The 25881-nt window shown below is 44.2% G+C and overlaps 1 protein-coding gene across 1 annotated transcript in view; it reads right to left on the reverse strand.

Moving 5' to 3' along the window:
• NAPA (NSF attachment protein alpha) overlaps positions 1–25881 on the reverse strand; it is a 179139-nt gene that overhangs the window by 45982 nt on the left and 107276 nt on the right. The window contains exon 8 of the mRNA XM_078661084.1: positions 7279–7383. Within this exon, the coding sequence (XP_078517210.1) occupies positions 7279–7383 (105 nt within the window). The remainder of the gene's footprint in view (positions 1–7278; positions 7384–25881) is intronic.

Consider the following 25881-nt stretch of genomic DNA (forward strand, 5'->3'; position numbering starts at 1 on the left):
AATAGAATCATAGGTTGGCATCGTTACATTGACGACTTATTTATTATTCTTGATAGTCCTGTGGAATCTGCTAATGTGTTCATAGACGTGTTAAACAATAATGATATGAATTTAAAATTCACAGGGCATATCAGTAGTAGCTCAGTCAATTATTTAGATCTGACAGTGTATATAGATGATAAGGGCATGGTACAAACCAAATTATTCAGAAAAGAGACGGCAGGTAATTCCACTCTTTTTGCCACCAGTAGCCATCCACGCCAATTGGTCGAAAGTATACCTTATGGGGAACTTTTGAGGCTTAGGCGTAATAATTCTGATCCTGATGATTTCAAGAAGGCAGCGGCCGCTAGTCTTCAGAGATTCAGGATAAGGGGTTATAGTGAAAAAGTGCTTACCAGTGCTTTTGACCGAGCCAACAAGATGCAGAGGAAATCATTGTTGGAGCCGAAAAAAACTGTCAAAACCAAAAATGGGGCATTTCGTCTCATCACCACTTTTTCCAGTAATGCTGGGCAAATCAAAAAGATACTTAAAAAGAATTGGAATATTCTTATGTCAGACAGTACCATCAAAGCTGAGTTGCCCAGTAATCCTCTTGTAACGTTCAGGAAGGCGAGATCTCTCAGAGACCAGCTGGTCTCAAGTCATTATATTGCTCCTGAGAAGAAATCGAAACTTCCTGTCCTGAATGGCTTCTATCCATGTGGCCGGTGCAAGGCCTGCAAATATAGCAAGCGGACGCTTGCTTATAATGTTCCAGGTCTTTCTACACCTAAAAAGATAACGAAGTTCCTGACGTGCTCCACTGCATATGTAATTTATTGTCTTACCTGCCCTTGCGGCTTAAACTACATTGGGAGTACCACCAATGCTGTGAAACTAAGGATACTAGAGCACATGCGTGCAATAGCAAAAAAAGATGTCACATACCCCGTAGCGAGGCACTTCGAGAAAAAACATAAGAGTAACAGGGACCTGTTAACCTACATCTGTCTCGATAGTGTAGCAGCTAGTATCAGGGGTGGTGATCGTCTACAAAAACTTCGGAGATTGGAGTCCCGATATATTATTGATCTGCAGAGCAAGCACCCGAATGGCCTTAATATGCATGAAGAACTTTCAGTTCATTTGGGTTAATTTTGTTTGTTCCGCTTGTGATCGATTTGTATCGGGTCATTTCTTCATATGTAAATAGTATTCTCATTAGGTCTCTTTTTATGTCAGTAATTCTGGTTTTAGACAATTGTAAAAAGATAATATTTGATTCAGTATTTGTGGGTGCATCCCCTTGTCATTTGTTTTCTTTCCACAGGAGCAGCAGTTGATACAAAGCCCATCGTGGGCATTAATATTCACAAATTTGCCGGTTGGCTTGTTATTGCAGAATGAATGGATATCCATGGTTAGCTTCATAATTATTTGAGTTTTGTAAGCATAAAACTGGGATTATATCTATATCAACAGCAGTGAATGTTGCCCTTTTACATTGCTAGGTACTTTGATCCATGGTACCTTTATCACTGCTTTCCTGTGTTTTTTAAGAATGCCCATTCAGGGCGTTATTCTGCATTGAAGGATTATGGGACTAATGTTTATGCCCATCCATGGGCTTGATATGTCATGTTATTCCAAGCATATTTATGTTGGGTTTCATGTAAATAATGTACATATATTTAGAAACGATTGTTTTCTTCATGTGTTTATAATGCGCACATGTTTGAGTTTACCATCTTAAGATGGCCGATCGATTTGTTGCCACGTTTTTAGTCCTTCTATGCTTTTCATGACTATGTGGATGCAAGATGGTTTGTTTTAAAAATGAGTTGAGCGCCTTGGCTCTTTGCATTACTTGACGAAGCCCTCTGGCGAAACGCGTCGTATGCTGTGAGGTTCCTCATTAAAAATCTTTTGAGGAATCACCCCCTGCGTGTGCTGCTTTCTATACAAACTTATCGTTTGTGGATGCTTGGAGCCGTGAGATAGATAGATTAGATAGATTGATTAATTAGATAGATAGATAAGATAGATAAGATAGATATATTTATATATATTTATATATATATATATATATATCCATCCTTGCTTGCTTCCTTCCTTGTGTTGCCAGGTCGCGCACTCTGACACGGGTGCTCGTGTGCGGGTGACAACACCCCGCTTCAATCCAGGCTTTCCCTTTCTCCCCTTACAAAGAAAGCACAGCACTCGCAGGAGGAGGGTTCAAATCCTTTATTGCTCCCTCAGAGAACCAGACGCGTTTCGGCTACCGCCTTAGTCTATGGTACCATAGACTAAGGCGGTAGCCGAAACGCGTCTGGTTCTCTGAGGGAGCAATAAAGGATTTGAACCCTCCTCCTGCGAGTGCTGTGCTTTCTTTGTAAGGGGAGAAAGGGAAAGCCTGGATATATATATATATATATATATATATATATATATATATATATATATATATATATATATATATATATATATATATATATATATATATTCACGCTCCAAGGTTGTCCACCATGTGAGTAGCACGCGAGCAGCAGCTTTATTTATGTGTAGGTGAGGACGGGGATCCGCTTGTGGACGCCGCTCCGTAATGGATCTGCCCGACGCGTTTCGAAGCTCCATCTGCTTCTCTTCAGGGGCTTTAACGGAAGCGGTGTGCGCACCCGCTACACTTCTCCAATTATATAACTCGCCCGTCGATGGGAGGCTCCAGTGAGACTTCTGGGAAGTGTAGTACGGAAAGCACACAATCAAGTCCTGTATGGACTCCACAAGTGGGCCCGTCCTCGATTCCATGTACGGCTGCTACTTCACTGCCGTGACCCCCACGTTAACGGGGTGGTGCATACTCTGCGGCTGGACTATATATATATATATATATATATATATATATATATATATATATATATATTTTACTGGATCTCACTGTACATTGCTTCATGCACCGAGCACCTTTCACCAATTGTCACATCATTTTCCCTTGTGTTTGACGGTCTATTTGAGAATCTAATGTTATCATTGAATGAATTAATTAGGATGTAACATGAATGAATTCTGATAAAAAAATCACATCAAATCACCACTTGTCTATATGAAGTTTTTCAGTAGATTGCTTGAGTATTTATTTCCTCAGTGCATATGTGTTTCAGAGAGCTTTTCTAAAACGTCTAAATTGCATTTATTAGCATTGTCAAAGTGATTTGCCTTACCCAACAGAACCACCTTTGTATTTAACCATAATTACCCAGGTTCTGAGGGACACAGGGTCACCCCTTTTTTCTTTAATAATCCCTCTGGTGGTGGGTCTGTGCACTGGCTCAGACAAGAAAGTCCTGCAGGACCAGGTGGGTTAAAATGGCCCTTCCAACTGACCTGAATTTTGAGGCACTAATGCTTCATGAATGTATGTACTGACGTCTACTTAGTCGCCTGAAAAATATCAGTGAGGTCCTTAGTGCACAAGCAGAGTGATAGCAGCTTTAGCTCTGGTGGAATTACCCCTTAAGCCTTCTGCTGGTTGCTTCTTTGCCAGCGTCTGGCAGAAGTCTATGCAGAAAACAATCCGTCAGGACACAGCCTGTTTTGTGCTTTCTTGCCCTTCTTTGCCCCAGAGTACCCCACACAGAGCTGATTCTCCACCTGGTGGTTTTTGGTATGATCAATATAAAATCTTAGTGCCTTCTTAGGGTCCAAATGATATGAAATTATGTGACCACTTTAGATCGAAAAGTAGCTCGGGTCATCAACATCAACTTATCTGGAATGAATGAAGAATAAGGTAGGTTGACAGAAAGTGCCCGCCGTTCCCTCACACAACACCTACCTCATGTTATCACAATGAGAAAGACAGTTTTCAATGATGAAGCCTTAATGGACAACTGTGCAGTGGTTCAAAGGGGATGCATGTCAAAAAAGTGAGGATAAGTTCAACTCAGACTGTGGCATCACAAAAGATTTTGATGGAAATAAATGTTGCAAAACTTTCAGAAATCTCATCACAACAGGTTATTTAAATAAGAAAGGAGTTCTAAGAACCAAACAAAAGCAGACAAATGGCTTTCGACATTGCCCAAAGCAAGTTCTTGCTGGGCCAGGGACAATCCAATCAACGAAACTTCCAACAACTTGGTTTTTGAGGGTCAGTTTGTGGCTTGCTGCAGCACTTGACAAATATATTTCAATAACTGGCGCACACCAACTGTGTAGAGGGACACCTTGCTGAAATAAGGACTTCTATGAACTCAGGAGAACGGATGGAGGAGGTCAACTGCTGCCACTCAATCTCCAGGCATAGAAATTAAAATTGTAAAATTGTAAAGGTCTGACACAGCAGAACCCTCCCTTTCTGCTGTGTCAGACGACCCTCTCATGGCGGCAGCTTGTTCCAGGAGATCCGGGTACTACACTCTCCAGGTCCAATCAGGTGCCACTAGGTTGTCTTGAGACTGCTAATAACTGATCATCTTCAGAACTTGGGGCAGGAGAGGTAGTGGCAGAAAAGCATACAGGAGTCCCAAGCTCCACTCTAGAAGAGGCATCTCCGCTCCCTTGAAAACTCCAACAAGCAAAAGTGCTGAAATTATATGTTTTCAGTGGTAGCGAAAAGACTGAGCCAGAGCTCTCCCCAATGACAGAAGACACCCTATGCCACCTCCAGGTGCAACTGTCATTCGTGACCTACTAAGCGCTGGTGGCAGACTTTATACTCCTTTGCTTTTGGAGATCCGACCAGGTGGGCTACCATCAGAGAAATTCCTAGGCAGTCCAGTCACTTCTACAGGTGCAGAGCCTCCTACAACGAGGCCAAGACCCCGCCCCAGCCTTCTTGCTTCTTGAAGTACCACATAGCTATTGTGTCATCTGCAAGCACCTGCACGAATCTTCCTCTGATGATGGGCAGGAAGGCCTTCAATGTCAGGTCAATCGCCCATAACTCCAAGAAACTGATGTGGAGTTAATTCTGCACCAGAGACCAAAGCCCTTTGACCTCCACATCGCCCAGATGGCCTCACCAACACAGTAGTGATGCATCCATGACCACAGTCAGCTCTGGATGGGGTAAGGGGAGGGGTCTGCCACTGACCTAAACACGTTCAGTAGCCACCACTGCACGTCTACTGTACTCTACTCTCAAATATGAATACAATCAGACATATCCCCCAGATACTGTGGCCACTGGGATTTGGGGTCCCAATTCAGAGCCCACGTGACACCTAGTATGTTTAGCCAGCAGGATGCGGGAGGCCAACAATCCAAGAAGCCGGATGATCATCCGCACTGAGATCCACGACAGAGGCCGATACATGTAGATTATAGTCCGAATGTCCTGGACTCTCCGCTCTGGACTAAAGGCAAGAAACTATACTGTATCTAGAATAACTGATGAATAACAGCATCTGAGAAGGAGTCAGGTGTGACTTCGGCACACTGATTGTGAACCCCAACGATGTGAAGAAGTTCACCATAGTCTGGAGGTGACTGATGATTGCCTGGGGTGAGTCCACTTTGAACAGCCAGTTGTCAAGGCAGGAAAGGACTGGTACGCCCGAGGTTGTGCTTTAACCACTGCCATCAGTTCTGTGAACACTGGAGGGGCACTAATGGGGCTTAAAGGGAGCCCTGCGAACTAAAAATGCTCCTTGCCCACAGTAAAAAGCAGGACAGCGATATAAAAATTATCACGCTGCAGATCCAACGTCCCCATCCAATCCGCGTGGTCTAGGGAAGACAGAGGCAGAAATAGCATTAGCATTTTGAATTGGTCTTTCTGTAGAAAGACACAGAGGCTAAAGATTTAAAACAGGACGAAGGGCTCTGTCCTTCATCGGCACAAGGAAGCACTGGAAGTAACACCCAATTCCTAAATCCAAGAGCAGCACCCTCTCTATGGCCCCTTTGGCCAAATGAGCCTGCAATTCCTACTGCAAGACAGACAGACACATGGTTCTCTGGCAAGCGGTATTTATACTAGCTAAAAGCAGTCTGTAGGCGAGATCTAAATAAGGAAAGGAGAAACGGTTCTATCCTGAAATAAGGTCCAATAAGCCTAGATTTTTTTTCTTTTTTAAGTCAACTATATGGTAGGTGCAGTAATTCGGAGTGCCTGAATTCTTTTCTGTAGCTTCTCATTTTAAAATACATTTTAAAAGGGAAAGGTAGAAAATATGTTTTGTTTGATTAAAAGTAAAAAAGTTCAGTATTTCCAACATACAGTCAGTAGGCCGGGAATTATTCTGAGGTTATATTCTGTCATCCACATTTTTATACATATGGTCTGTTACTGTTTGTATAATACTGTATGGATGATCTTTTGAAGGATACTCTCACTGGTGAAATCCTAGTTTTGTTTTGCAAGCAATACTGCATTCTTTTTCATGGACATAATTCTTTACAACGTATGTCTGTATACTGTGCGCGATATCAAGAACAATACAAATGTGGTGAAGGATCACAGGCTTTTTCTAGAGACTGATTTGGTATTTGTCCTTTCAGAGACCTGTAGTCTTTACCTCTACGCTTTGCAAACAAAAACGATTGAGCAGCATTTCACCACGTCCTGTTTATGTTAAAACATTACATGCATTGGAGATGCCAATTGAAGGTGCAGAACACAGATGTCAATTTTACATGTGGTCTAAAGATTTCTAAGCCCATTAGACAACTTCTCATATCAATTCAGTGTTAAAGAGGTTCAGGCCAGAGTGTGCTTTAAATTCCTTGTCCACACCTTTACAAATCTGAGAATACACTACCTCTGTAGCTAGGAGATCCCGTAGCTAGGAGAAACTATGCCTACTCGCTGGCTGCATTCTACAGACTTCCGCCTGCTGAAGTGTCTAGTTTCTACCATGTGAAGAGGCAGACACTTCTCATGCATCACCTTTCTTACTTTTAATCGTTTTAACCTTTTCCTTTGCTTGCCCCTTGATTCATGTTTTATGGAAACCCCGCAGACTCCTCTTTCTAAACAGCTTCTTCAGAAATCAAGGCCATGATTCTGAATTCCTGCTGCTAAGAAACATAAGCTGGCAGTGGGGTAAAGTAACCAGAGATTTTAGATTGCATGCGATCATCAACATACTTAAAGGGTATCCTTTTGCCCAGAACGCAAGAAGAAAATGTGCGAACACCACTGCCTGACGAAAGGGGGGGGGGGGGGCGGGGGGAGGAGAATAAGCTTTTTAAAAACAAGTTTTATTTCGAATTAACTACAGAACTGTACAATCACATTTCACCAGGATAAACAAAATAAACAAAAATGGTGCACAAAGCTCAGCTCACCTTTGCGTTGAGCATGTCCACACAAAAGTGGCAGAGGGCTGCTTTGAAGAAGTATTCCTTAGCACTGTATTTCAGCAAGGGGCTGTCCATTGCCATTGTACCAACCTGAAGAAAGAAGCACACATGATCAAAAGAGAAGGTTCTAAATACCAAAAATAAGTTCTAGTAATATCAGGAAGATGGGAACACAGATACTTCAGGCAAGGACTGAGAGTTAGGAGTTTGCTCAGTCAACCTCACCTTTCGCCACTTCTGATTCAGAGCAGAAGTCAGAAATAACTGAAATGGGGGGAGTCGTTTAAACCCATTTTACTTATAAGAAAAAAACATGTTATTTTGTAACCAATCAGCATGCCAAATCTTCCTCCTATCTGCCTATGCTTTAGGCAAAGATGTGGTGCTGGCTATTAGGGGAAAGGTTCTCACTTTAACACCCTGGTGGGAATGACAGATCTACATTTTCTCCACAAACGACAGCTCCCATGTGCCAAAAGGACTTCTCATTGGGGTTTGATGGTAAAGGTGTGTGTTTGGCTGACTTTTTGACCATCCTGGTGATGTCCCTAAGTAAATCTCATTTAACACAACAGCCTCCACTTCGTCCAAAACATGTGATACATATGAGCAAAACTATCCAGTCAACCCCGCTGCCCTTATAAATGAAACAAAGATGCACTTGAATATGGTGAACACTATTTCATGCTCTTTCATTTATCCACGTTTAAAATATTTACAGTACGCTAGCCATATCTAACCCTACCTGCTGTAGCATTTCTTGACCTTTAGCAGTTAGCATGTCTGTCACATGTGAAGCGGAAAATAAAAGAATACTTAGCAAAGCATAACCTAATCTACCTTTGAACAAATTGCACTAAAGTCTGCAACCCCCTTCGTTAATCGGACACTGTTCTATTTTTCACTATGCAAAATCCTGAGGCAATGAAATCCTCATAAGACGTTAGCCACTAGCCAACAACCACAACTACAAGAACAACCAGCAGACGATAGAAGCCCCTTGACCTCGCTACTTCTGCATTCAACTGAACTCAACATTGCCTAATAACAAAGCAATGTTAAGTCAACACTTCCATGTCTGGCACACATCTATTCTTTAAAACAACTCTCAAAGTCCTCCACCACCTCCTAAAAACATGGAAAGGTGGGCTGTATAACCCTAGAGCTTAAATCTCTGAATTTGATCAAAAAAGCTTGAAAAGACGCTGGAAATAAAATTCCAAGGACAAACTGACACAGCATTATCACTCAGAAAGGTTAAATGTCTCTACTACTCCAGCTGGATTAGTACAGCTACATGTCCCACCACAACACAATCATAATAGCATGTCCAAATTCCCCAAGCCAGAATGTTCAAGCTTCAAAATGTCCTACGCAGGTCTATTTCATATGCAAAACCATAGACTTGGAGAGCTACACCACAGTAACACCGGGAAAGATGAGCAGCACAATCCACATATCGCCCCAACCACTGAATCCTTACCTCCACACAATCTGCTATATTTCAATGATCTATTGAAAGATTAATTCACCAATCTCACAAAGACCTGTTGTGCTTCAGAAGCAACTATGGACACATGTCCAGTCGATACATTCAAGAACATTCCCATATACTTTAGTCGATTTTCATAGTACAAAAGTCTCTCAAACAGCCACCATCTCCATCCTTCTTCTTAACATACATCTTAATCCTTTTGGTGAAAATGATCTCTTCATTCAAACTAATCTGCTACAAATATGTAGACAACAAACAAATCATTCTAAAATGTCAAAGCTCAGTTAATTTAGAAAGCTCTACGGCAGAACCACAGATTAGTGGAGGAGCATAACTGACCTCACACTAAACACATCAAAAACTGATTAGGGCCTGTGAGAAATTGAAAACCTTCCACTTGTCAACCAATTGGCCAAAAGAGCTTCGTCCACCGATCAACACTACTACAAAATAGATTCAAACCTCATTCCGATACCCCAAGTGCGCCACGTTACAACAGGATATTTTATATAATGAGATGCTTACGTCAAATTTTCCCTTACTCTGGTTTCTATCCAAAAGTACATGCCACCCTCAGCGTACAGCAGTCTCCCTGCTGCATTACACCAAAAGTATATATAGCTCACTCTCCACGGATCAGGATCCGTGGAGAATCTGTACCTATTCTGTACCTACCTCCAAGCCTGACCATTTCGATCTATGATGACTCCAGTTATCTGTCCATTTTTCAAGAAAACTCACACTAAAGGAACTTCTTTGCATTCCAAACAATCAAGTTATTAAATCCGTTACTGGCAAGAATATGAGCGATTGGCATTTATTTTGAATTCTGAAATGCTCTAAAACATGGTTTTGCTCACGTTTATAGCTACTATATTATAATGTAATCCTACAAATTTGTAGAAATCCACCGGTGCAAACCATCTATTGCATATTATTCATCTAGTCTTCATCCGTAAGTGAAGCAACGCTGATGCGCCATGTTTAGAGCATGGCTTCAGGCCTCAACCTGATAATCAACTGGTGGGGAGGAGGGATTACTGTCCATTCAGTTCCCCGTTTCAATATTCAAATAATCATATAGATGAATGGACACTTGTAGCTTCATAACCATTGGTTAGAATGGATCACCCTCATAAACGCTATGTTTTTAAAATGCGGTGTATATCTGTTCTCCGCCCCACACTAGCGTTATGGCATTATCATTGGATGTCCAGTCGTGCTATATGCCAGCCTCATCCAGAGGCAACCTCTGGTTTTGGTAGCAGTGTCCAGAGAATGAGGGGCACCCCCAGAGAAAGAAGATGAAAAAATAATTAAAAAAAAAAAGTTTAATAAACAGAGTCTCTCCAAGCTAAACTTTAATATAAAAAGATAGGGCTCTGTTGTTAAAAGACTTGATGGTGGGTATAATTATAGATCAAGTTACTGGGTCCAATTATACCACTTGATAACTTCTGTCAACATGTTTCTGCTCCTTAATGCCCAGCCGGGTCTATAGAGCATTCGTCAGGACAAACAAACACAGACTTACTTACACAACTTGTGCAGTATTCATAAGTGTCTTTTTTTCTAAACACTTAATTTCTAGCTCTCTCTCAATTCCTGTGTTGAGAAAGTCGTGTGCTTCAACAGGGAGCAAGGTTTCTTTTTAAACCAGAGCCGTGTGTAGCGAGGATTGCCGGACTTGTGCTGACTCTGCCCCTGGCCTCAACCAACATCCCAAATGGTCTATCTACAACCATCACCCGTTTTTAACCCAGCACTTCAAAGAGGCCACCCAGGGTATTGAAGCAAGTCTGAGCACTTCACAGCCGGGTCAGAGTCATAAAGGGGTATGTAACCTTTACAATACAATAGAATTAAGAATGCAGTTTTTTAGCTGGCTCCGCCCCAGGAATTTTCTCTTAACCAGGTGTTTCACACAGACAGATGCTGCTGTTCCAATCAACGTATGGTTCTTAGTCTGCACCCTTGAAGTCTTTTCCTAGGAATGAGGGTAAACACTGCCTGCTGGTCTCTGGGGAATTTTTTTTTAGACATCTTGAAACATAATCTCTTTCCTGAGCTTGGTTTCCACTCTGTAATGGTCAACCATGGACATTTCAAATTGCGTCCAAGTGAGACGAGAGACTATTCCTGACCTGAACCTAAAATAGGTCTACTGCCTCAGAAATACCTTCTTGATCAGAGTAACTGTGGACAGCGGTGGAGTCCACTTACTTTCTTTGTTCCTGCCTACTGGGCATACATTGTTCAGTAGGATGGGGGAGGTGTCCCTCTTTAAAATAATTTATATGTATAGGAAAGAGCATGTAGCTCACTCACGCGCCTAGTGGAGGTGATGGCAACCAGGAAAGCAGTCTTCAAAATCAATAAACTGTTGGACAGTTGTGAAGCAGCTCAAAAGGAGCGCACATCAGAAAAATAAGAACCAGATTCAAGTCCCACTGCGGCATCACAAACGGAATAGGAGGGGAAAGGTGAGTAATGCCTTTGAGAAATCTATTAACAGGGGACTTGAAAAGAGAGGGCTGATCAGGGAGCCTGAGAAAGGTCGAGATTGAAGAAAGGTAGCCCTTAATAGTGCCCAGAGCAGAGCCCTGCTGGGCCAGGGAAAGAAGCTACAAAAGGAGCTCTGAAAGAGGGACAGAAAGGGGATCCACAGCCTTTGCTGTGCACCATGCCACAAATTTGTTCCACCTGCAGACATATACCGATTTACTGGAGGGACGCCTGGCTGCCAGAATGACATCACAGACTTCAGGAGGCAAGTTAAACGGAATCAACTGTCGCCACTCAATCTCCACGCATGTAGGTGGAGACTGGACAGGTTCGGGTGGAGGACCGTCCCCTGCTGCTGCGACAAAAGATCCTCCCAAAGAGGCAGTCGGATCGGGGGATACATGCTCATACTGATTAGCTCAGGATACCAAACTCTTCGAGCCCAGTCCAGAGCCACAAGGATGACTTGGGCCCAGTCGCGCCTGAACTTCTTCAGCACTATGGGTAGAAGTGGTATAGGCGGAAAGGCATACAATAGACCACAGCTCCATTCATAATGAAAAGGGTCGCTGAGCGAGTGCCGCTTTGGAAATTCCAACACGCAGAACAGCTGACATTGCGCGTTCTCTTCGGAGACTAATAGATATAACCAAGGCTCTCCCCACTGTCGAAAGAGACCTTGTGCCACCTTCGAGTGAAGACACCATTCGTGATCCATCAGGCACTGGCGGCTGAGTTCGTCCGCCTTGGCGTTCAAAGAACCTGCCAGGTGTTGAACCGTCAATGAAATGCCTTGAAGTTCCAGCCATGTCCAGAGGCACAGAATCTCCTCAAATAGGGTCCACGACCCCAACCCGCCTTGTTTGTTGCAATACCACATGCGGTAGTGTTTTCTGTGAACACCTGTACCACCTTCCCCTTGACAGAGAAAAGGAATGACTTCTGTGCAAGAAGGATCGCCCGAAGCTCCAGAAGGTTGATATGGAGCCAGTTCTCCGCCGGGGACCAGAGGCCTCTGATCTCCGCCTTTCCCATGTGGCCGCCCCATCCTAGGAGGGACACATCAGTCACCACTGTGTGCTCCGGTTGGGGAAGGGAGAGGGATCTGCCACTGACCCAATGCTGATTCGTGAGCCGCTACTGCAATTGTTGCGCAGTGCCCTCCGAGATCTGGACGTAGTCAGACAGGTTCCCCTGATGCTGCGCCCACTGGAACTTCAGGTCCCACTGCAGAGCCCGCGTACGCCATCTGGCATGGTTGGTGAGCAGGATGCAGGAGGCCATAAGGACTAGCAGGCTCAAGGTCATCCTGACCAAAACCCAGGACAAGGGCTGAAAGATCAGAATCATAGCCCGAATGTCCCAGACTTGCTGTTCGGGAGGATAAACTCGAAACTGCGTAATGTCCAGAACCACCCCGATGAAGAGGAGCTTCTGAGAGGATATCAGATGCGACTTCAGCACGTTGATGGAGAACCCTAGCAAATGCAGAAGGTCGGCCGTAGTCTGGAAGTGGGAGACGACTGTTTGGGGTGAGCCCGCCTTAAACAACCAGTCGTCGAGATAGGAGAAGACTGAAACTCCTGATCTGCGCAGATGAGCTGCGACCACTGCCATCACTTTTGTGAACACCTGAAGGGCGCTTGTAAGGCCAAAGGGGAGCACGGTGAACTGAAAATACTCCTGCCCTACCATGAAGAGCAGGTAGCGCCGGTGGGACGGCAGGACGGGGATATGAAAATAAGTGTCCTGCAGATCCAACGCTACCATCCAGTCTTGCGGTTCAAGAGCAGACAAGACCCGAGCAAGCTTGAGCATCTTTAACTTCTCCTTCCAGAGGAAGCGATTGAAGTTCCGTAAGGTCTAAGATAGGACGCAGGCCTTTGTCCTTCTTTGGAACCAAGAAATAGTGAGAGTAGCAACAATGACCTACTTCAGGCATCAGAACGCGCTCGATGGCCCCCTTGGCCAAGAGGGCCGCAACTTCCTGCTGGAGAAGTGCCAAGTGATCCCCCGACATGCGGTGATATTGAGGTGGCATGCCTGGGGATGTAGTCTTGAAGGGGAGGGAGTAGCCCTTTCGCACAATCTGCAGAACCCACCTGTCCGATGTGATGGTGCACCAGTGGTGGAGGTGATGGCGAATCCTGCCACCCACTAGAGTCTGGGGGGCCTGAAACACCAGAATAGGAAGGTTTTAATGCAGTGGCAGCAAGGGGGGGGGGAGGGGGGGGGATGGACTGACCTGCACGCTGGCCCCATGACCCGCCTCTGCGTATCCCACATCCGTGGCTGTGCTGAGGCTGTTGCTGCGCAGGCTTGTGACTTTGAAACAAACGTGCTTGGGCGCCTTTTCCTTGGCCACGAAAGGAGTGAAAAGCAGAAGCGGAAGGAGTGCGTGTGACCGTAAGGTCTAAGGACTTGGCCGTAGCCCGGGAGTCCTTAACCCCTTCGACGCTCATGATGAGCTCAGCTCGTCATGAGGTACACCTCTCGTACGCTCATGACGAGCAGAGCTCGTCATGAACCGCGGGTTTTTTTAACACTTCAGCGCACCGCGGGAAAATGCGTCACACGCATGGAGTTAAAACGTTCCAACACGCAATCTGCCTTATCGCCGAACAGGGGAGTGCCATCAAAGGGCATCCATCAATGTAATCTGGACATCCCCAGAAAAGCCAGTGGTCCTCAGCCAGGCGTGGCGACGTAACGCCACTGTCGTGGAAATCACCCTGCCCAGCGAGTCAGCAGTGTCAAGACCACAATGTATGGTGAACTTGGCTGTGTCTATCCCCTCAGCAACAGCTTGGGAAGAGTATAGTCCGAGCCCCCACCGGACACTAAGGCAGCACTTGCGCAACCGTATCCGACACAGAATGGGAATAACGTCCCAGGAGACATGAAGTGTTCACAGACTGCAGTCCTGAACTGGAGGAAGAAAAACTGCTCCAGTTTCTTGGATTCCCTGTCCGGAGGAGCGGAAGTGAACGCGCTCGGGGAATGAGAGGCTTGGACAACCAAGCTCTCTGGAGTAGGGTAATGGGAGATTGAAGCTGGGTCGCCCGGGGCCAGGCGATGGCTTCGGGACATGTTCTTGTCCACAGGAACCCCTGTGTTAGGCCTGGACCAGGTGCCCAAAAGAACCTCTGAGAGTGCATCATTAGAGGGCAGTAGCGGCTCCGTAGAAGACGACGCTGGCCGAAGCACTTGTCAGGAGGAAAGTCCTAACAGCCACGGTAGGGAGCTCAAGGTGGAGAGCCTCAGATGCCCTACGCAACACCATATAGTATGAACCACCCTCCTACGTAGCCACGGTGGAAGGAGATAGTGTGCCAGGTTCTGGAGCATAATCCTGGTCACCTGCATCCCCCGGATCCTCATCCCAGTCTGGGTCTAGCTCGCATTGAGCTGCAAGAGGGTCCTCAGACCCCTCTCAGTCCTCCCCATCCTCCATAGCCTGCCAATCAGGTGGAACATAGAGAGCTGGGTGGACAAAGGGAAAGAAATTCCCAAACGCCGTCGGAATCAGTGTTGGTCGACACCCTTCTGGCACCGCCTCCACGTCAGGGAGGAAGCCGGGGACGACGACGCCTGCGTCGGCTGCAGACCAGGCCGAAGTCGTCCCCGGCCTGGTCCGCAGCCGCCGTTGATGTTGGTGGAGGTCGTACAGGGCCAACCAACATGGACGGTGATCCATACCTGGATCCATGGGGATCTCTCGGCGTCGAGACCGAGTCGTCGACGACGTCAGGTCAGAGCCGGCAACGTCAAAGCCCAAGGGGCCCGAAGGCGCAACGGCAGGCCAGACTGTCCAAAGTCAGGTGGCATTGCTGACAGGAACTCCTGCAGCTGGGCCGGAGTCGCCGATGGACCAGGAAAGGGCGGGTAGGCCATCAGCAACTGTGGAGGCTCCGCCGGAGCAGCAATGGCGGTGCCACCTGCATCCTCAGCCACTTTGCGCGGCCGGCTAGGGGAAGGCAAAGAGCAACGGCGCTTCTTTGACTTCTTGTGCTTCGCCTTACCTGACTCAGAGTGCGAAGACTTCGAATGGTGGTGATGGCTCCGCTGCCGGTCCCTCTACCTCCCACAGGACCGGGAACTGGAACTGCGCAGAGCCAACTCCTGGACCTCTAGCTACATTCGGGACCGCTCCCGTAAAGTTTTCGGAGCCATGGCCCGGCAGTGGGGGCACGATTCGGAGTCGTAGTCTCGCCCTTGGCAGTAGAGACACTCACGGTGCGGGTCCGTCACCGACATCGTGCCGGGACAGGCCGCCCAATACTTAAAACCGGGCATCCCCAGGCACCTGGAGAATAAGTACTCATAAAACAGAGACAAAAGTCTTAAAAAAACTCAATCAAAAAATGACTAGGGGGACACGTCTCTCTCCGGATCTGCGCTTGCTGGCGCGGAAAAAGAAAGAACGGACGTCAAAGCGCGTGGGCGTGTTTAAGTAGCTCCAGCAACGTCGTCTCGGCGACTACGACGCCAAAGACATACGCGGAGCCGTACAACGACGCCTACCGACGCGCAGGGATACTGCTGATGAAAACTTTCCGGATCCAGTTTGATGCCTTGGGCTATTCTAAGGTAAGGAATCTATCACTAACATGTCTCTTTCAGAAATATCATTTATAATCAGCTGATCTGAGGCAGTCAGTCCTTTAATTTTTGGCAGTCTCTATCTAGAGTCCCCCCTCTTTCTCAAAATAACACTTATGTATGGGACTAGTTTTCGGGAAAGTAAAAAATTAGTTAGCACAGAAATTTAAAGAGTCTTCTCATAAAACAACACAAGACCTCAGGGTCAAAGTTAGTTTACCTGGACATGCAGAATCGGCCTTTCAGCCATATAAGAGCTATTAAATAAATATCACATTAGCGGTTATAATAAACACTGCTCTTCAAAAAACTACAGACCATTCTTGCTTTGTCGTGGGTTACAAAGATCCTAATGCAGAGCTGTCTGTTGAAACCACAAGTGAAGCTGAAACAAGTGAAGCAGGTACAAAACCTTCAGTATAATTATTATTCCAGGTCATATATAATCATGATTGGAAAATAGACTTTCCCAGAGGGAGAATAGCCCCTACTATCCTCAAAATATCAGGATACCTTGAAGCTTTTTCTGGGGTGTCAGGAGTTTGGAAGGTTATTTTTTTTAACTAAGTCCTAAAATTTGATGTTGCCATCTATTTTAATACCATTTCAACATTTTTAAAAAAGCAGATAGCACAGAGATATTATGCAGTAGACGAAAACTTGTGCATAATGGCATCATGGCCTTTGATGTGACAGAAACTGTGCAAAATGGATGGCACCCGCTTTACTTCATCCTTCTCACGGTCTACTGTTGCAGTTCACAGATTTCGATTTAGCAGGACTGCCACAAACCTAGTCCTATTTTCTTCCACATAGACCATGACTTCTAATTGTAAAAGATTTCACAGGAGCTCATAAATAGGAGAAAAGGTGAAGGGGAAGAGAGAGTAAACACGGTTATGAGACTGTTATGAGGCTTTTCACCCTTCCACCTTCAGTGCTAGCAAAGTCTGCAAGAAATAACATTAGATTACTAAATAACCTTATATGTAATTAAACACATTAGGTAAGAAATCCTCTAACCCAGTCCTTACTTAACTTAAATGCATTTCTCTCTGTAAATATAGAAAAATAATGATTACTTTTGTCTCTTGAAATCCTTGTGGTGCAGTTTTCACATGTGATTCCTAAACCTTACTAGAGAGTTCATTCCAAACTAGTTCATCACTCTTGAAAATCCTGGGAAATGACAATACATACAAAGGCGCTGATGAAAACAGGAGACACACAAAGTGCAAAACAACAAAGTTCCCAAAAAAACAAAACTGTGATCAAAAATAGAGTGCAAAAGTTTATACAAAAATACAAGGCTTTCAAAATCGTAACAGATCGTAAGAACGATCTGAATGGGCAAGATAGTGCAAAAAGCAGAAGTCAAAATTTCAACCCGACGCTCCTACCGCATGATACTGGCTCCTTGATCCTCAAACAACTGCCAACCATGGACTGCTTTGGAAAGCAACACGATTCAAACTCCATTCTTCTTTTATATGATAACATACAAGATGGCCGCCAATTCAGAAATCTTGCTTCCCATGAGATTCATTTGTTTGGTTTAAAGCAGCTTTCACTGCTGTGCACGCCACCTTTCCTCTGATCCTGATCAATCCAATTGCGGTAATCATACAGCAAACTCCATTTAAACTGGTTATTTCCTGTAATTCTAAAGTTCGTGGGATTGCTATGTTGTGTAATCATGACATAATACCCCTCTTTAGAGTCTTCCTAGAAACATGAAATTGTAGCTGAATTTTCACAGTCTCTCGTAATGTGAATGTCATTGCCAGGATATTTACCACCTTGCCAATAGAGAAGGGTCCATAACATATGGCCTGGAATTTTCTTTAACCATGCAATTTATTATACAGGGTGGAGAGCCATATTGCATGTTATATTTGATTACGAGGTTCTTTCCTTCAGTTTAGGTCAAGCCTAGTCAGTGCACATGGGTTGTCTGCAAGACCTGTTGTTATCTCTTCTATCGGCTTTTGGCATGCACATGAATTGCCATTTGTTTGTAGTTGTGCCATTTAGTAATATAGGTTTTTGTTGGTGCATTGGGTCCGATTCTCCCACCTTTGCGTGCTTTGGTCACGCCCAGGTAATTTCACTCATTGTTTGCTTGCGTTGGCCATCCCAATACATCGGTGGTTCCACCTGGTCATCCTGATCTGCCTTTTTATTTTGTAGGCTATCAACATAGTTTTAGGCCTTCAGGCTGTTTCACAGAGTAATGCTCTGTTCGGGACCTGCAAAATGGCAATTTCTGTCCGGTAACTGTTGAGCTATGTCAATAGCTCCAACTCAAAAAAATGCGAGACCTATTGCATTTCTAATGCTTGCTTAAATCTGCTTGTACCTTTAATATTTGGTTGGTCTATTACACACGAGTATTTTATCAGATAGCTAAATTCTTTCATAAACAGATGGACTGTTGGAACTCGTGAGTGGTTTATCAGCCAGAAAATGTGGATGGAATCCCAGTATGACAAAAAACGAACTTTGACCAGTGGAGGAATGAATAATGCTATGGTGCCATCTTCTGCTAACCATAAATGATCCAACCATGAAATCTGGAAAGCCTCTCAAATAGGTTTCTAACTCTTGATTAACTATTTCAGTTTGATCATCTGTCTGAGAATGAGATGCAGGCGACAACCTGATTTCTAATTTCGATTTTTACAAAATTATTTCCAAAACCTTGAGATGAACTAAGCCCACGATCAGAAGCTACTACTTTAGGCAACCCATGAAGTTTTACTACATGTTATAAAAATAGGAAAATAGTTGCTGATGCGAACTGTTTTCTAGGTACAAAATGGATCATTTAGAAAAGGAATTATAAGGAAAGCTGTGAAACCCTTTTCGGAAGGGAAAGGTAGGATAAATATTCATCAAAAAAAGTTTCCACTGTTTGGGAACTTCCACAAGGGTTATAGCAATCCCATTCACTTATTATCATCATTCTTGCTTCTTGAGCAAATGTCAACTAAAAATATACCCTTATTTCTGGATTCATCTTTTTCCACTAAAAGTGCCTTTTCATTAATTTAATTGTCTTAGCTATACCTGTATGCCATGAGAATGGGGCATCATGTACTTCCTTTGATGCCCGAATTTTAATCTCCACTGTTAGTAGATATAGACATTAGTTAAACCGTGGTAATTGATTTTCAATTCTCTGTCTCTCAACCTTTTCAGCCCAATCTCTCTCCTTTTCTCATCAGACATACATCTTTTGACACTCTGACATAGATAATATAACTTTCTTTTGGAATTATTAGAAAGGCGGTTCAATCCTTCATAGCACTATCATAATTTCTATAAGGCAAGTCAGCTCTCAGATTCTGTTGCCCCAGTCTGAAAGATAACACAAAAGTATAGTCTGAGAAAAAGAACCACCACTTCATATGTCTGGCTATTAATGCTTTGACTGATTGTAAAAACAACAAATTACAGTGATCTGTATAAACCTGGATTGGAAATTGCATTCCACATAACCAATGTCTCCCCGCTGTAAATGCTACTTCAGTAGCCAATAGCTTCTTCTCAGAAATAGTGTAATTCTTATCGGTATCATTCAATAATTTGGATGAATAGGCCACTGGATGCAATTGACGTGTACCTAGAGGACATTGTGATGATACTGCCTCTAAGGCTACAGCTGATGTATCAGCTTCAACACAAAAGGGAAGGCTAGTGTGAGGGGGTCTAATTATCTACCCTGATGTAAATCGGTTTCTTAACTCCTGGAATAATTATTCTGCCTCCTGATCCCACTTAAATGAAACCTCTTTACTGAATAGTCTGGTAAGTAGTTGTTATGGCTCGAGAAGAAAACCTTCAAAAAACGGCAGTAAAATTTCGCAATGCCTAAGCAACTCTGAATTTCTTAAACTGTCTTTGAAGTAGGCCATTCTATGATTGGTTTAGTTATCTTCCTGTCCAAGTTCAACCCTACTGGTGAAATCACAAACCCTAAAAAATTCAACATGAGTGACACTTTAAAGTTTTTACATACAATTGAGTTTGTCACAACGTTTGCAACACTCTGCATACTTGCTGAATGTGTTCCTGTCTTTCTTTTAAAAATGTGAATATATAGTCAATATTAAGGAGGACAAAAATGTCAATGAATTCTCCGAAGGGTGTCAACTGAAATGCTGCAGGGGCATTACACAAACTAAATGGCATAACCTAATGTTCATGAAGTCCAAATTTGTCCCGAAATGCCGTCTTCCACTCCTCCTCCACAAGGGCTCTTACCAAATGATAGGTACCTCTTGATCTTCGTAGACAAGTTTGCATCTTTGATCTGATTTAACATTACTGAGATCAAAGGAAGGGAAGTAACCATTTTTAATGGTAAAATTGTGGATGACACCATTGTCAAAACAGGTATGGAAATCACCCTCTTTTATGAGTTACAAAGAATAGAGGTGAAGACAAGGGAGATTGGGAGTGTCTAACAAAACCATTGGGTAGATGTTTTACTACATATTGGCTCAAATGTTTGGTCTCTTTATCCATCAGTGCATATATTATGCTGCATGGTAATTTGACCACAGGCTCAAGATCTGTCGTATAATCATACTCTGAGGAATGGTAACTATTCTGCTTGTTGTTTACCAAGAAAATTTAAAATATGAAATTCCTCAGACATCATTTATTAATTAATCAATTTTTATAATTTGATGGCTGAAATTGTATTGTGCCTTTCTCCCAATTAATCAGAGTTAAGCTTAATTAACCAGAGATTCCAGATATGATCTGGAATTGAGGAGTATCAATTATATTAAATGTTAAGAAATCCTAATGGTTATCTGGACTAATAACTAGCAATGAAGTAGTTTAGTGGGTGATTAATCTAGATGGTAACTCTGTACCACCTATGAATCTCACTTGTTTTGAGTTGTTCTTCTTAACGCTCTATAATTTAAACTTCCTAAACAGTTTCCAATCTATAGAATTGCTAGTAGCCCCTGAATCATTGACTGTTGTAACGTGAAAGTGTCAATTTATAGCAATGTAATGTTCAAACAAATATGTGCAATACCTTGCTGTAATGTGTTAAAAATATTTTGAGAGAAGCCTATTAAACAATTGCTCAAAACAACCCTTCCCACTTCAGTTGAGCATACAAGTTTCCATGATGCCATTCCACAGGTTTCTGCCCGCATTATCTAACATAATGTTGATCAGAATAACAATATAAACACAACCCTTGCTACTTTTTCTCCACGTCTTTTAGTTATGGGTAGATGTACAGTACCTATTCGCAGAAGCCCTGAAGGGGAAAGGATGGTTCTTACTATCTCAGGGTTTATTTCGAACACTTTTCGTCTAAATGCAGATCTCAGTTCAAATTTCCTGTCTTTTAATTTTTTTATTGATTCTTATAGTTAAATCAATAACATCTACAATTTTAGGGAGGTATGGATTGCGAGATAGGATATATTTTAATTCCTCATTTAGTCCCTTAAAGAAAATGGTAGTCGGTGTCGGTCGAAGAAGACAGTAGCAGTCCCACCTTGGACTGTGATTGCAGAGACCACCAGAGCAGCGGTGCGTGATTTCCAATTAGGGCAACAAGAAGAGCTGAAAGTCCTGTGCTGCGGGAGGCCTCAAGTGTTTTTGAGCGCCTCCTGGCGATGAGCTCTGACGCGATAGACCCGCGCCACTGGAGGATTCTGGGGGATGTAGTCCCGTCCACTACTTGGCGCTATGGTGTCGGTCGAAGAAGGGAGTAGCAGTCCCACCTTGGACTGTGATTGCAGAGACCAGCAGGGCAGCTGTGCGTGATTTCCAATTAGGGCAACAAGAAGAGCTGAAAGTAGAGGACGGGGACTACATCCCCCAGAATCCTCGAGTGGCGCGGGTCAACCTCGTCAGAGCTCAGCGCCAGGAGGCCCTCAAAAACTCTCGAGGCCTCCCTCAGCGCGGGACGTGCGCTGGCGCTGCCCGGGCCAAGGGCGGGCCAGTCTGCGCCTGTCAGACGCCAGAGGAGGCCGGGCTGGGCCACGTTATAGACATTTATTGCGGTGAACTGTAAGCATTACATTCCTTTCCTTAGGGTTTCTTTTATGTAAGCTAGTCTGGTAGTAGTTAATTGTGTGGCATGGAGGCCTTTTTAAATATGAGCAAAAGAAAGGTCGGGGACAGGGTGGTGGGCACACTAGATGCTTTTTTTTTTTTTTTTTTTTTTTTTTTTTTTTTAAATCGAGCAGAATCTGTCCTAATGCATAAGATCCAGGTAACTGAGCGAAGGCTCTCATTGGAACCCCTACCTCCGTGGGGAAGCTCCCTGCCCTGTGCCGAGATACCCCAAACAATGTCAAGTAACGATTTAGAACCAGCTTGTGATATAACACCTCCTAGTTCGATACACGATGTGTCTGTCTCACACAATGAGTAATCTGCAAGCCCAGTGTGGCATACAGAGCCCTGCTATGGTAATGACTAGGGGGAAGAAAGCTATGGGGGACCAGGGGCTGAACCACCTACTAAAAAAAGGAAAGGCCGAACAACAGTTAAACAAAACTCACTGGCCGCCATTAATGAATCCAGTAGGGTACATGTTTTTGGGAAGTCGGGTGCTATTACCTCGGATGTTAATCCTGCCATTAATCTAGCACCAACCTTAATAACTTCCCAACCTAAGCAGGTAACTTGTACCAACACTCAGGGCAATGCAGAGGAACTGTGCTCATTAATAAGAGAACAATTAGCAGCTCTCATTGACCCTATATCTAAGAGACTAGATTCAGTGGTTGAAAGGCTAAATACGATCGAACAATGTCTATCCTGTAGTAACCCATGGAACACCGCCCAATCTACCATCTATGCTAACGGGGGAGTCCAACAAACACCTCAGGGGTTGTACCTAGTACGCAGCTTGGAAATTTGGTAAATGCACAAATAAGCCTTGGTATGGTACATCCGGCGACAAGTCCAGCCTGCCTCCCCGCCTTTAGTTTAAACAATGGTACCCTTGTAACGGTGGTGCAGCAAAGTGGGGACGAAGGTAATAGAAGGAGACAGGTTGTTCAGGGTACAGTAGGGGATTCTAACATGCTACCCAGTCTCCATCTCCCCCCTGAAGCTACGCCCTACACGGTTGTCTTAGCCAACGTGCCCCCACTTCCTACGGGTACCCAAGAGCACTGGTTGACGCTTAAAAATAAGGCTCTCCATCTAGTGAGCAAAAAGACAGGTATTAGACATCAATTGTTTGACGAATTCAAAATGGTGCATCGAATCCACTGGGTAGGCCACTCGCATAAATCTATAGCTGGCGACTGTGTGGTACTGAGCTTCAGGTACCCCTCCCTAGTCCAATATATTCTAAAGATGTCTGGACATTACCCCCCTGCAGCAGAGGAAATTAGACTACTCCCCTAGGGTTCTTTTATAATCCACGGAACATGCCTAGACACAAGGAAGTGAGGGCTCATAATCGTGGCTACAATCAGTTTGACTACCCGGTACATACCAATAATCGGGTCGAATTACTATCAACCCTCGAAGATAATGACGGACTGAGAGGGAGGGATAATATTCCATGGTTTATAGGCAGTAGGGCTAAAAAGGTGGCTGATGGGAACCAAGCAAAATGTCTTGGTAACTTATTGGGAAGTGAGAATGTACCCCATGCGTTACGCCGTTAGTTGGCATAAGGAATGTCCGCATGGGTAATGAACTGCGGGACACTCCAACTAGGGTCTGACAAGTTTTATGATTAAAGGTCCCAGCCCCTCGTAGCCATGTCTGACTCTATCTTCCTGGAACGTAGCGGGATTAGAATCAAAAACAATGTCCACAGATTGGTCATCATATATAGAGTCTACAGATGTGTGGGCTTTCCATGAGACTTGGTCTGTAGAGGGAGTTTTTCATTTAGGCTATTTAAACTTCTTCAAAGCAGCACCCAGGGGTCTGAGAGGTCGACCAGTTGCTGGGTGAGACAAACTGAGGGGATAAGGGTGGAGGAGCTAATTATTGATAGCCCAGATATAATGGTCATACGGGTTAGTTCATCAAAAGGGCTAGACATAACAATATATAATGTTTACTCGCGGGGTCAACCGGGCGGCAGGAGTTCAAATGTTATTACAACTCTTGAAAGTTATTTGATTCCTGATGTAAACACTAGCAACTTGATTATTGCTGAGGATTTCAACACTTGTTTCCAAACCTTAGATTGTGAAGATGGAAGGCTGAGTGAAGAGGTGGATGCATTATGGGGCATCTCACATTTGGACCTCCAACCAATAAGGAAATGGTCTGAGGCCGCCCTTCAGTTGAAGGCGCTTTGTTTGGAAAGGGGCCTGAGGGCGGCTAACGGGAGGACACAGTCTGATAGGCAGGGTGCTAAGACATTTGACAATGGAAGAACTGGTAGTCGTATAGATTACATTCTTGTCAATGTGGAACTATGGCCATCAGTTCTAGATATGGAGGTTCAGATGAGGCCAGAGAGTGATCATAACCCCCTGGTTTTAAAAATTAATGATAGAAGTTTTTGTAGTCACTCTGAGAGGGAATGTGATACAAGCTCTGAAATGGTACCTATTGCCAACAATCTAAGAAGGGTTCGGTGGGCAAGGGTAGCTAATAACGATAGTAATGTTACAGAGATCAGATTAGGGTCATGGTCTCGGGGTCCTTGACGTCACTCTCTGATTGCAAGTCTCAGGAGGCGTTAAACGTAATCCTATCGGGTGTACACAATGAACCCTTCATGGGTTTGAAAAAGTTTTTCATCAAAAAAAGCTCTCGTAACAAGACGACCCCTGAATCCAAATTCATGGTACAATAATACCTGTAGAATGGCGTACAAAGCCCTTTTGGAAGCTATTAGGTCCAGGTCACAGGGTGACATCAAACAGTGTAGAGCCAATTATAAAGCTTCGCAGAGACAAGCTAAGAGAGAGTGGCATGAAGAAAGATGGAAGGAACTGCTACAGGCATGTAATGGGAGAAACATGACTCAATTTTGGCACCTACTCAAATGGAGGAATAGACCGCAGCAACAGATCCCGTGTAACCATGTCGAACCTGAACAATGGGTGACGTTTTTTGAAGCTCAGTTTAGGGCATCAAACAGTAGCGATGAAATAGTCCCTCTTAGTTTATCTGAAGAACCATTGAAGTTTTCATGCACAGAGGTGGAGTTTGTGTTGAAAATAGTCCCGAGTGGCAGGGTCCCAGGGCCAGACTGCATCCCTGCAGATCTGTTTAAACAAGATCAAGACCTATGGGTCCCCTATATAAAACTACTAGCAAACACCATAGCTAGTGGTGCCCCGCTCCCAGCATCCTGGTCAGGCGCAGAAATTATACAGATCTATAAGAAGGGGGATCGCTCTGCACCTGCAAATTATAGACCTATCAGTCTAATTGACGCTGTTCAAAAGATAGTAGCGAGATTAGTACTAGGGAGGATACAGGGATGGATAACAGAAGGTGACATCTTAACACCCTTACAGGCAGGGTTTCGGTCTCATACAGGCACCCTTGATCAGGCTTTCAGATTTGTGTTAATTTACTGGAATGAGGTGGTTTTAGGGGGGGCTTGCTTTTTGTGACATTTGTGGATTTAAAATCCGCATTTGCTCTCATTCCAAGGGAGAAACTGTGGAGGGCATTATTGAAAATGGAGATGCCTCAATGTTTGGTTGCTATTCTGGGCAAATTACACGAACACACTTACGCGCAGGTTCATTGGGGCAAACCAGGTGAAACCACAGAAAGGTTTAAAGTCAGCAAAGGGGTTCGTCAGGGGTGTGTGCTGGCTCCCACCCTGTTTTCTTTATTTATAAATGGGGTGGTCCAGTACTTTGGAAACCACCCAACTGATGCGCCAATATTAGCTGGCATGAAAGTACCACTGCTCATGTTCGCGGATGACACCCTGCTTATATCCAAAACGAGACAGGGTCTGCAGTTGGCACTGTCTCGCTTTGAGGTGTTCTACCACGAACATG

Source organism: Lissotriton helveticus, chromosome 9 (assembly GCF_964261635.1).
Source record: "Lissotriton helveticus chromosome 9, aLisHel1.1, whole genome shotgun sequence".
NCBI classification, from domain to species: domain Eukaryota; kingdom Metazoa; phylum Chordata; class Amphibia; order Caudata; family Salamandridae; genus Lissotriton; species Lissotriton helveticus.